At 39.4% G+C, this 12359-nt stretch overlaps 1 protein-coding gene across 1 annotated transcript in view; it reads right to left on the bottom strand.

The window, feature by feature from the left end:
• Window positions 1-10977, bottom strand: part of UNC13C (unc-13 homolog C) — a 645143-nt gene extending 634166 nt beyond the window's left edge. The window contains exon 1 of the mRNA XM_017348010.4: window positions 7983-10977. Within this exon, the coding sequence (XP_017203499.3) occupies window positions 7983-10971 (2989 nt within the window). The 5' untranslated portion in view covers window positions 10972-10977. The remainder of the gene's footprint in view (window positions 1-7982) is intronic.
• Window positions 10978-12359: the final 1382 nt, after the last annotated feature.

Here is a 12359-nt window from a genome sequence, read left to right as displayed (position 1 = left end):
AGAGAGCTGGCCTGGAAGAGGGGCAACTGGGACAGAATCCGGTGCCCCGACAGGCACTAGAACCCGGTGTGCCGGCGTCGCAAGGCAGAGGATTAGCCTAGTGAGCCGTGGCACTGGCTAAATGTATTGCTTTCTACTGGCAGTACTGCTATGCCTATTTTGAAGGAATATTTATGAAAAATGATAAAATAGCTTCAAACTAACAAAAATAGATAAAATATAATATGATGCAGAAATATTTGTAGATGATGTAATATATTGACTTCTACAGCAAAATCTAAAATTTTTCAAATAGGTGATTTCTTAAATTTTCAATTTATACATGCCTTTTAAGGAACAAATGTATTGCTTCTCTGAGTTTTTATTTTTTAATTAATTAATTTATTTGAAAGGCAGAATTACAGAGAGGCAGAGATAAAGAGAGAGAGAGAGAGGGAGAGAGAGAGAGAGAGAGAGAGAGGTCTTCCATCTACTGGTTCACTCCTCAAATGACCACAACAGCCAGAGCTGCACCGATCTGAAGCCAGGAGCCAGGAGCTTCTTTAAAGTCTCCCATGTGGGTACAAGGCCCAAGGACTTGGACTATCATCCGCCACGTTCCCAAGCACATTAGCAGGGATTTGGATCAGAAGTGGAACAGCCAGGACTTGAGCCACTGCCCATATGGGATGTCAGCACTGCAGGCAGAGGCATAACCCACTATGCCACAGCACCGGCCCCTCAATATATTAATGTATAGATATTACGAAAACCTTTTCATAAAATGCAATCATTCATCACTTTAGAGGGCTGATATATTATTATTTGCTTTTAACAAATCATTAACCTGTTTCCTTAGATTGACTCTATCCCTCCCAATGTAAAAAGAAGAAATTAAAGAATGCTGTGTGGGTAGGTATATTTGCTACGGAATGATTAACAGTGTAAATTTGCTGATGATCCCCTGCATCAGAGCAAAGCTAGCACGTTATAAACACAGATTCCACTTATGGCCTGAAACCCTCAAATGCATTCTAAAGTTTGAAAAGAACTTCTTGACAAGTTTGGAACAGCAAGGTTCCAGCAACTTAGAGAGAAGGCCAGAAAGTAACTTAAAGAAATACTTTTTGAGTATATGCCAGGTACCAAGCCATGCTCTGGCATTAAAAGCCACAGAGAGAATTACTCATTGACTTTTCAATCTGGTCCATGGGCAGAGAAAACATAAATATAAATGTACAGCCACAACATGTGATTTGAGAATGAAGTACTGAAATTTATGAAAGATTCATGAGTTCCAAAATCTCCTAAACTGCAGTCAATCTCTTGAACCCATAGCTCCACATCCAGGAATTTATCCCCTATCCAGGCTGTTTCATTTGTCCAATGACCCATGATGGGGTTGCAGTGCCATGAGTAAGAAACATAAATGTCCAATCATAGGGGAATGATTGAAAACGTTTTGTAATAACTAGATAATAAAACCCTGTGTGTCATTAAAAAAGAATCCAGTAGATAACAGCATGAAAAGATCTTTCAAATATATATTACAAGAAAAAAAATCAAGGTACAGGATAATACAAATCAATGACAGCATAATGCCTTATTTTAAAGAAAAGAGGTATAATGTAGATTTATATAGAAACAGTTCTGTCTCTTTTCATTCTCTTTAAAGATTTATTATTTTTTAATTGTGTGTGTATATATATACCAAGACAAGAAGACATATTGTATCACTAACTCACACAACCCTGAAAATATATTTCTGGCCTCATTACAGGACCACCAAATCACAATGTATAGGGCAGGAATCTAATAACGAGTCATTTATGAAGAGCACCACATAGGGGTGGATGTTGGGGACTCTGTAGCGTCATGGGTAAATCCACAGGTTGTGACGCTGGCATCCCATATGGTGCCAGTTCATGTCCTGGTTGCTCCACTTCCAACCCAGCTCTCTGCCAATGGCCTGGGATAAGCAGCTCAAGATAGCAAAAGTCCTTGGGCCCCTGCCACCCATATGGGACACCCAGATGAAGCTCCTGGCTCCTGACTTTGGCCTGACACAACCCTGGCCATTGCAGCCATCTATGGTATGAACCAGCAGATGGAAGATTGTGTGTGTGTGTGTGTGTGTGTGTCCATCTCATTCTTTGTAACTCAGACTTTTGAATTATTTTTTTTTTTAAAAAAGAGTACTACATGAACAACAACTGCTACTACTAAAGCTCCCAGATGATTCTAACAAGCAACCACATTGGGAACCAGTGGTCTAAACCTGTGAAGTGTCAACTCCAATACATTTTTATACATTGGATTTCAAATCCTATTCAGGAATCACAATATTCTCACAAAATTTTATAACAATTTAGAACACAAGCTGCACACCGCTATTTTAAAAATCAGTAATTTTGTTAACTGACAATGTCACAGTATCTTTCAGAGTAAGATTCTTGCTCTGCCAGCTAGGAAAGTTATTTGAAACTGACTTCAGTTCTGATTTCAGATGAGTGTACTCAGACTCCACAAATACTATCCTTGACGCAGCTACTGTAGGGTAGCATTTATCTGTCTCTCCAAATTGTGATTTATACAATGGATCAAGAACTCCAAGTGAAAAACTGAGAAACATTTCACATGAAAACCTCAGTGTGTCAGAAAACTTAGTTCCTTTCACATTAGTATTGGTTTCTCATGAAAACCCTTTAATTGATATAAAACTAATGGCTGATTCTGTTCTCCAACAATAATAATATTTTCTAAGTCAAAGATGAATAAAACCACCTTAACATAAGTAAACACATTGCTTCTCCAAATACTCAAACCAACCATACATTTCATTCTGGATGCACCACTTAGTAGACATGTTACATTCAGTAATTTATGGAAGTTTCCAGCATTTCAGTGTCCTCATCTGTAGAAATGGGATATAATAGAATCACATTTCTTTTTTAATTTTTTTTATTTATTTGAAAGGCAGAGTTATATAGAGAGAGGAAAGAGGCAGAGAGAGAGAGGAGAGAGAGAGAGAGAGAATATCTTCTTTCCGCTGGTTCATTCACCAAATGGCTTCAACAACCCTGACCAAAGCCAGGAGACCCAGAGCTTCCTCTGGTTCTCCTCCATGGGTGCAAGGGCCCAAGCACTTGGGCCATCCTCTGCTGTTTTTCCCAGGCCATTAGCAAGGAGCTGGATTGGAAGTGGAGCGGCAGGAACTCGAACTGGTGCTCATATGAGACACCAGCATCAAAGGTGGAGGCTTAACCCACTAGGCCACAATGCTGGCCTCAACATTTCATTTTCATAGCAGTGTTATAAGACGTGAAGGAGAGAACACAGATAACTGCCTGAAAAGTGCCCAATAGTAATGTTGAGTCTCTACCACTTTTCTGTTCTCTCCAGAGATAAAGTCCTAGTCCTAGGAATTAAAGGTCACAGTTTGAATACAATTTTTAAGCTTGTACATTCTATTAAACACCCTGTCCCTCTTTGATTCAGACTCTTACAGTACATATTCACTCAATGCTATCTCTGAATTAATCACTGGTCTAGGGGCAGTACAAATGAAAGCATGAGAAAGACAGAACCACTGGTTCACAGTTTAGAAGAGAAAATGAGAAGTGTACCCAAACATAAGGAGGAAGCCAACGCCAGAGCAGGGAGGTATGTGGGAATGTACAGGAGGCAACAGTTGCAGATGATGCATGATGCAGGGCTGGAGATGGGATATCAGAGTCTTCCCATAATGCTTTGGACTTAAGGCCAGCTACAGAAAAAGTACCACTCAGCAGGGACCAATAACAATGGCAGAATTTGACCTCACGGACAAATTTGCAGCAACATACTCCCAAGATCTCTTTCCCTCCTGGAATGGTGTTCAAGATAAAGGCTCTCAGAAACACCATCACCAAATATCCACATACATAAACATTGTGGGCAGTCTTGTCTTCCAGACCCTGAAGGCAAGTGTTGAAGAAAATAATTCAAATGTCTGAGTTTACAAATTCACAAAGGTTTATCTGGAGAAAAACAATCCCGTAGTTTTACAGCGAGAGCTCTGTGGTACAATCTGGCCAGGTTCGAGATAAAGAAAAGACAGGCACTGCCACTACATGACGACAGGGTAGCCATGGAGAGAAAAATGGGTTGGCATCCGCCCAACACCCGGGAAGCAGATGGCCATGGGCACAAACCCATCGTGACAATTGGCACCTCGTTGGGATGCTCTGTGCAGGGCAGAGGCCTGGAAAATGTCCTTCTTTGGATGCCCTTCCTTCTGAGGCATATTGAGACACAGGATAGGGAAGGCTGCCTGATTCCTGCCAAGGCGAGCAGAGATGGCCTTTAAAATCCCAGCAACCACAGCCTCCTGGGCAGTCAATCTGGTGTCTTTCAGCAACTAGAGAAATGCTTAAAGATGTGTGTTGATTTCCACTAGGGAAGGGGGCACCAACAGATTTCATGCAAAGTTGGCTTTCAGAACAGGAAACCAAGTTTCAAGAAAATGGAGTGGTCAGAGTGCTCTGTGGCCAGGCCTAACAGGTCAAGTGTATGACACAACTCCGTTTTTTCCATTGTAGAATTCTCAAGTTGGTGGTATGTAAATAATCAAGTGTGTTTATGTTTCCAAGGAGAAGTGCCACCGGAAGCCTGGTTTATAAGCTGTCTAAGGATCATTACAAGAACAATCTATTTTAGAGAAGCTTGCAACTTTGGAATTTTAACTTTTTAAATTTAATTTTTCTGGCTGGTGCTGTGGCTCACTAGGCTAATCCTCCACCTGTAGCGCCAGTACCCCAGGGTTCTAGTCCCAGTTGGGGGGCCGGATTCTGTCCCGGTTGCTCCTCTTCCAGTCCAGCTCTCTGCTGTGGCACGGGAAGGCAGTGGAGGATGGCTCAGGTCCTTGGGCCCTGCACCCGCATGGGAGACCAGGAGGAAGCACCTGGCTCCTGGCTTCGGATCGGCACAGTGCGTCAGCCATAGCTACCATTTAGTGGGGGTGAACCAACGGAAGGAAGACCTTTCTCTTTGTCTCTCTCTCTCTCACTGTCTAATTCTGCCTGTCAAAAAATTAATTTTTCTTAAAGATTTATTTATATGTTTATATATTTATTTGAGAGGCAGAATTACAGAGAAAGAGAGGCACAGAGAGAGAGAGAGAGGTCGTCATCTGCTGGTTCACTCTCCAAATGGCCACAATGGCTGGAGCTGTGCCAATCCGAAGCCAGGAGCTAGGAGCTTCTTCAAAGTCTCCAACGTGGGCACAGGGGCCCAAGCACTTGGGCCATCTTCTACCACTTTCCCGGGCCATATGAGAAACCTATTATAATTGGAGCAGCCAGGACTTGAACTGGCACCCATACGTGATGTCAGCAACACAGGCAGAGGCTTAACCTACTATACCACAGTGCTGGCCCCTTAAATTTAATTTTTTTAAACAAATTGCATCTTGGGGCCAGCACTGTTACAACACTGTTACACCACTACCTGCAATGCCAATACCCCTTATGAGCAGCAGTTCCAGTTCCAGCTATTTTACTTCTGATCCATCTCCCTGCTAATGTGCCTGGGAAAGCAGTAGGTGATGGCCCAAGTGCTTGGGTCCCTGCACCCACATGGGAGACCCGCATGGAGTTCCTGGCTCTTTCCTTTGGCCTGACCTAGCCCCAGCAGTCATCCGGGGAGAGAACCAAGAGATAAATGGTCTCTCCCTCTTTCTCTCTATAAATCTGCTTTTCAAATAAATATTTTTTTTAGAAAATGAACTGCATCCTATATACGTAAAATATACAATGTAATGAGATAGATGTAGATAATAAAATTATTATTGAAGTAAAGCAAATGAACATAACCTTCATCTCAGTGTTACCCTTTGTGTAGATGTGTTGCAAGAGCGGGTACCAGTTAGTCATATAAGAAAAATACAGAATATACTTTTATTAACTATAGTCTCAAGGTTACACATTAGATTTCTACATTTGTTCATCCTACTTATCTGCTGTTTTGTAATCATCTTTATTTGGTTCCTCTTCTCGACTCCTGGTAACCACTGCTTTATTCCCTATATATATTTGACTTTTGTGGGTTAAGATTTCACATATAAATGAGATCATACAATATTCTTTTTTCCATATCTGCATTATTTCATTTATGATAATGTCATCCAATTCTACCCATGTTGTTGCAGATGGCAGAATCTCTTTTTGTAAAGCTGAATGTTCTATTCATATATTATGCCTCCTAGATTTTATGCTTTAATATATATTACATATAGCAGTTTCTTTTTAAAATGTTGAACATTCATTCTTTATGCAATATATAGCCTTGCCTTATTTATATATACTAACATTGCAACCAGAGACCTTAATTAAAATCTGTATCTATTAAATCATCCATTCTCCCCCCACCCTGCCACATACACAGACACTTTTTAGTCTTTAGACCTGACTTTAAAGTAAGTTTCTCTAAATTAATTGCAAATAAAATACAATGTGTAAAATACTGGCTTGCAACCCAAGAAACTGTCAATTGAGTTTCAGTAATAAGGACTTCTAACAATCAAAAACCACTCTGGTGTAAGATATATATTAATTATCTCAATATAAATTATTTTTATAATTCATAATGTTTGATTATTGTATACTTTCAGAACAATTCTAAATATAGTTGGCAACTACGTCCACCCTGAAAAATTCAGTGATTAAAAAAAATCATTCAATGAACTCGTTACCCTTGACTTACAATGTTCTTTATATAAATTACTTAGGCTGTGTTGTTTTTATATAGGCACATTTTCAGAGCAGAAAACCCCAATTACTATTTTAATTTTCTTAGAGCTTGAAACAGTTTAACAATAACATATCCAACTATTGAATAATCTGCCCATATCAATCAGAAAATGACCAATTTTAAGGAATGTCTAATCACAAATGTCTAATAAAGACAAAGAAGCCATAATCATGTACTGGTAGCATCAATTACTATGTTACGTTATTTTAGAATATGAAGTAACAATTACATAAATATATACCTTTATGAAATGCTATAGAAGTATTTTACTTAAAAATGACAATGCCATTATCAGTAAATATTAACATTTAATTCATTAAAAAGTATATTATAATAAACTATCTTCAAAACAAAGTGATAAACATGTAAATAAAATAAATTCAAGAAATTAGGGTGCATGTGGATGAAGCTTGATTGAGCAATAAAAACATCAACAAACTTATATCATTTATATACTTTTCTAAATTGAATGAACCAAAATTATTTACCTGGGAAATTCAGCAAAATTTTTAGATAAGATATTCTCATTTCACTTCTACTCCACTTTTAAGGAGGTGACTTTTTGACTTCCCCCCTAAGGACTCTTTCTAGAAAGACCCAGAGGTCTCGGCTCCACTCTTCTCCTTATCTGCATCAGTGAGGGAGCTTGTGATCCACTGGACTGGACAGGGTGGCACTACAGACTCAGCTCTGCCCACCAGCAAACCCCAAAACGAAGATTTAATAGAAGAAAAAGTGATGAAGTCTGAGAGCCCATCCTTCCAAATGTGTCAACATCAACTATAGCTGTTTCCTCAACCCTGCAAACCAAATGCATGCAAGAAATAGACCCCAGACTCCTGGGCTGAACTGGGGGACACTTGATTTCACCCATCCTTCCCTTGATAACTGATGCCACGGAGTTGGTTCATTTAAAGTTTGTTTTTTTTTTTTTTTTGTATCCAAACCTATCAGAGGCATCTTGATCCTCAGTATGAAGGGTTAATTTGGGCTTATATTACTATGACCCACTTGAAATATATTTTGATTTTTAGTCATCAAGTCCAACTTGTTGGGAGAGCTTTGTGAGTAAAATAAAACCCTTCTGAGAATAAACATGCAAACTTATTGCAAATAAATGCATTACCCCCTGAGTAAACACACAACATGCTTCCCAACAGTTCCACTCAATGATAAAGACAATGAGCCCTTAATATAGCATTAAACAGAAGTACCTCCAGCCAGGATCTTCTCTTCCAACTCAGCCATTTGCTTCCTATAGGCTCTTAGAGCTGCTTCTTTGAAGGAGGGACGAATTCTCTTTGGCTTTGTGATTTCCACTGGCTGTTCGGGGATGTTTTGGTTTTCGTCTTCTTTAATTTCCACTTCAGCTGATGGTTCACTTAAGGGCTCCAATTCCCCTTCACTAACCACATCATCTGCCTGCCCATCATAACCCTCATCTTGTGGAGTTTCGTAAGGTGTTTCATACGAAGGGTGATCGTATTCTTGCATTTGTTCATCTGTTTCAGTCGTACTAGTCCTGTTTTCTAGCTTAGCAAGGACTTGTTCCATCACTTCGACATAATCTGTTTCATTATCAGCCACTGGTTCGCTGTAGTCCTCCTCATCCTCAGCTTTGTAGTAATAAGGTTCTGTGTAGACATCAGAGTCAAGGGTTGTACTTGATTCATTTGCCGTTGAGTGGGATAATGTCCGAAACCTCCCCATCAAGGAAGAACCACTATCCTCATAACCACTGAGACTCTGGGTACTTTTGTTCCATACTACCTCCAAAGCTGACTTAGCCCTCTGTAACGTGGACCCAAATTTGGGGAAGCTGAAAGTTTTATCAGAAAGGTCAATGCTTAATCGACTATGCCAAGATTTGGGTGGGGCATCTCCTGAATCATCACTCTGAAGTTCACTTTGACTTTGATACAACATCGACAATGGACTTTGATTTCGGTACAGCTCATTAGAATTAGCTTCTTTATAAGAATCATATTTTCCAACCCACTGGCCTTGGGGCTCATTATCCAATCCAGGGCATGGAGATGAGTTGTCATCCTGGGTTAAATCATAGCTCTCCGAGTCATCTTGAAGGTCACTGTGGCACTTGCTCAAATCTTCCAAGTCTTTATTGTCAACGTCCAGCTGTTGGTCAGATAGACTGTTTGTGTCATAGTCAAAAGCTTCTTGGGTGGATGAGTCCAATCCTAAATCAGCTGTTGGCTCTGCTTGATCCCATTCCTTCCATGGAGAAAGATCCTCATGTAAAGAGAGCTGAGAATCACTATAATGACTCTGGTCTGCAGATGCACATACCACGCCATTACTCATTCCACTATCCACAGTTTCCGGTTTCTTGCTTTCTCTCTGCTCCTGGACACCCTGAACACTCCCATTCAAGTGCGACTCCTGAGGGCTGTCGTATAAGATGGATGTGCCCTCCTGTCTCCTTTGCCAAAGTTCCCTGTCTGATGATGACAGAAGGGAGCTGCCATTAGTTCTAGCGAAAAACTGATTTTCTGAAAAATCCTCTGAGTAAGACTGACACAACTTGGAAAAATCCGATTCAGAACGACTAAGTTTAGTAGTGAAGAAATCACTCTGCGAATGCCAGAGAGGTATTGCATCTGCATAGTGGGCTGTAGTTTGTTTTTCTAAGTTATCTGATTCTGACAGTTGTGAGGAAATTTTATCATAATCTGATTTATTTGAACTTCTGCTATTAACAGTTTTATTTTTGGATCTAGAACTGTGTGATTTTGAACTTGATTTGGAAGCACTTCCTTTTATTGGAAAGTCAGACTTGGAAAACACAGCGTAACTGTTTCTATTAAGGTCAGATTCCAACTCTCCCTCACTGTCCTCAGGTGACTGCCAATTGTTCTTCTTGATTTTGGGTTCTGGAGTAGACAACTTTATGTCCATGCTTTCATATGTCTGTGAAGATGGTATTACTTTCTCCTTTCTTTCTTTGATGTCATGAGTCAGAATATCTGTTGAGATTCCAATGCCAGTTCCTTTGAGTTTATATGATTTTTTTAAGACCAAATCTCTTTGCTGAGGTGTTTCAAAGTACACAAGTATAGGTCTAGGTTTTGCATTTGGACAGTCTCTTTGGTGCCCTATCCTCTGAGCAAATTCAATTTTAATAGCATTTGGTGCATCTGAAAACCCCATTTTATCTATTAGAATTTGGTACACCACACTTTCAACATACTCAAATCTTTCTTCAGGCACATTTAAGAATCTCAGGCTTGCCTTGCTTCCCATATGACCTAAGTGTTTAATATAATCATGGATGTCTCTAGTTTCCCTCCGGGACTGGACAAACCCTGTACGCAGTTGCTCAATTTCACTTTGTACAACCTCTACACTACTGGAAATCTCATCAATGGAGTGTTTGAGGGCATCCACGTGACCTCGAAGCTCAGTAAGTTCTGTTTCAATCTGACTTATTCCCTGAAGTTCCTTAAAGATCATTTCCATGACGTCATGTGTCTGGCTAATGCAGCCAGACGAACTGAATCCAGGCTCTAGAGCACTTGTCTTTGGGTTTCGGGCAGTTCTGTCCAAAGACTTGCTTCGGATTCCCCAGGTTTTCTTCATGGTGCTCAGCTCTGAGTCTGAGGAGACACACTCTTGACTCTTCTTCCATTTCCGCAATTTTCGTAAAGCTCCTAGTTTTAAGCTATGTAGAGTGCGTTCCCCATCAGAGCTGCCCTCAGAGGGCGCGAGGCTGCTTGAGCTCTTTCTGTTGCGTCTAACTGGCATGGTGTGTGCTGACTGTACCTGGTTTTCTGTGCTACTCCTTAGTTCATTTAATGACTCGGAATAGGAACTCTCGATTGAAGAAAGCTCAGGAAGCAGATCCTCATGGTCGCTGCTGGTTACATTAATGTTCTTTTGTAGACCATTGGCAATAGCCACTCTGTAACTGAAGGTTGGTGAGAGGGAAAACTCTTTACTAGCCTCGTCTTCTTCTATGGATAAGTTGCGAGCAGATGAACACTTTGCAATCTTCTTTACAGTGCTTTTCAAAGTATTAGAAAATGTGGGAATTTTGGTCTGTGTAGCTGTGGGAAAATCTTGATCCTTTTTCTGGGAAGGATTCTCTTTTTTTTTGGTTGTATTTCCCAATTTCTTTGTAAACATTCCTTTACAAAGCTTATGGATGTAAGGTAAAATCAAGCTCTTGAAAAGATTAGCCACCATGGAGAGTAATTAGTGCAAGCTTTTCTGCCCCAAAGAAGTAGACAAGGTATCAGGATGGGAATCTGTAAATCCAAGGCCAGCATCACTGTTCAGATGGTCTGCGAGTCACTGAAAACAGCAGGAAGTGCAGCGGTGGCTCTGCCACAGTGTCAATGTCCTGGGAAAACCAGAAGCAGAGCTCCATTCAGGAGGGGCACTTTCTCCTAGAGGGGTTTCATGAATCGCTCTCTCTGCCACATAACTTCATGTAGTGTCTAAAAAGGAAGGAACGTTAACATGATTAAATTAGAATTCAATGATCGATTTAGCCCATGTCCCAGACTTTTCAGAAATATCCGTATGTTTTTGAAATATATGTGAAAAATTACAGAGGGGAATATCTGAACTTCAACACAAAATTACTTTCAAAACAATAAAATTAAAAGCGAATCAGAATCAGTAAATGAGTTTAAATTGTATTTACTTCTTACAAATCACTTAAGCATGGACCCAACCGAAATATTAATAAAAGGCAATGATTTTATTTAGAAACAATGTGTAAGATGACAATTTAAACAGCTGCATTCTTCATGTCATTTTCTATTTCCTTGGCTAAAGTGTGTTTACTTAGACAAATGTTATGCTCTAAATCTAAGTATATTTCTCCTATATCAGGTATTTAAAATCTACCAAATAAATAGTTTTTATGTATATAAAACTTCTACTATTTCAAATAATCTTTTACTTTTCTAGATAGTCAATGATTGGAAATTTCTCAAATAATGATTAAAATAATCCAAGTAAAATATTTTGTAAATGAAATTTTAAAAAAAGAGAAAACAGATCTTATATAGCCATCTAATGTGTCAAAGGGATATCATGAGTTGAAAAACCATTGAAGGTTACATCACATTACACATTATAATGACAATGAAAATGCAATCATAAAATATATTCTAACAGCAGACACATAATTTTTGAAAGCTAGTGGCTTCAGACAATAAATCTAATCTACCAGTGTAGACCTGTCATAGACGGTGGAAAAACCTATGCTTGGGGTTGGGACCATGACTGAAGAATGGTACCAAATCACAAAAACAAAGTTTTGTCAAAGATACAATAAGTATCCAAATCATGAAAGGATGGCTGACAGAAGTTAATTCTGTGAGTTGGTGTTTTAAAAATCTAAGTGATCACACAACTAAGGAATCTGATGGCTACATACTTGAATTACAATGAAGAGAAACTTTTACATTTAATTTTGCTGGTTCACTAGCAGACTGTCTTGTATATAGAAGATATTCCATGTTTTGCTGCATTGAATTTAATGTTAGCAGTGAAATGTTTTTCAGACTAACAGTAACAGACAAAAGCCTTTGCTGATATTTGAGTATGTACTTGAGTAGATA

Source organism: Oryctolagus cuniculus, chromosome 12 (genome assembly GCF_051225735.1).
Source record: "Oryctolagus cuniculus isolate XC-2025 breed Fujian yellow rabbit chromosome 12, ASM5122573v1, whole genome shotgun sequence".
NCBI lineage: Eukaryota > Metazoa > Chordata > Mammalia > Lagomorpha > Leporidae > Oryctolagus > Oryctolagus cuniculus.
The sequence above is the reverse complement of the archived record's forward strand: the minus strand, read 5'-3'. Positions and strand labels throughout refer to the sequence as shown.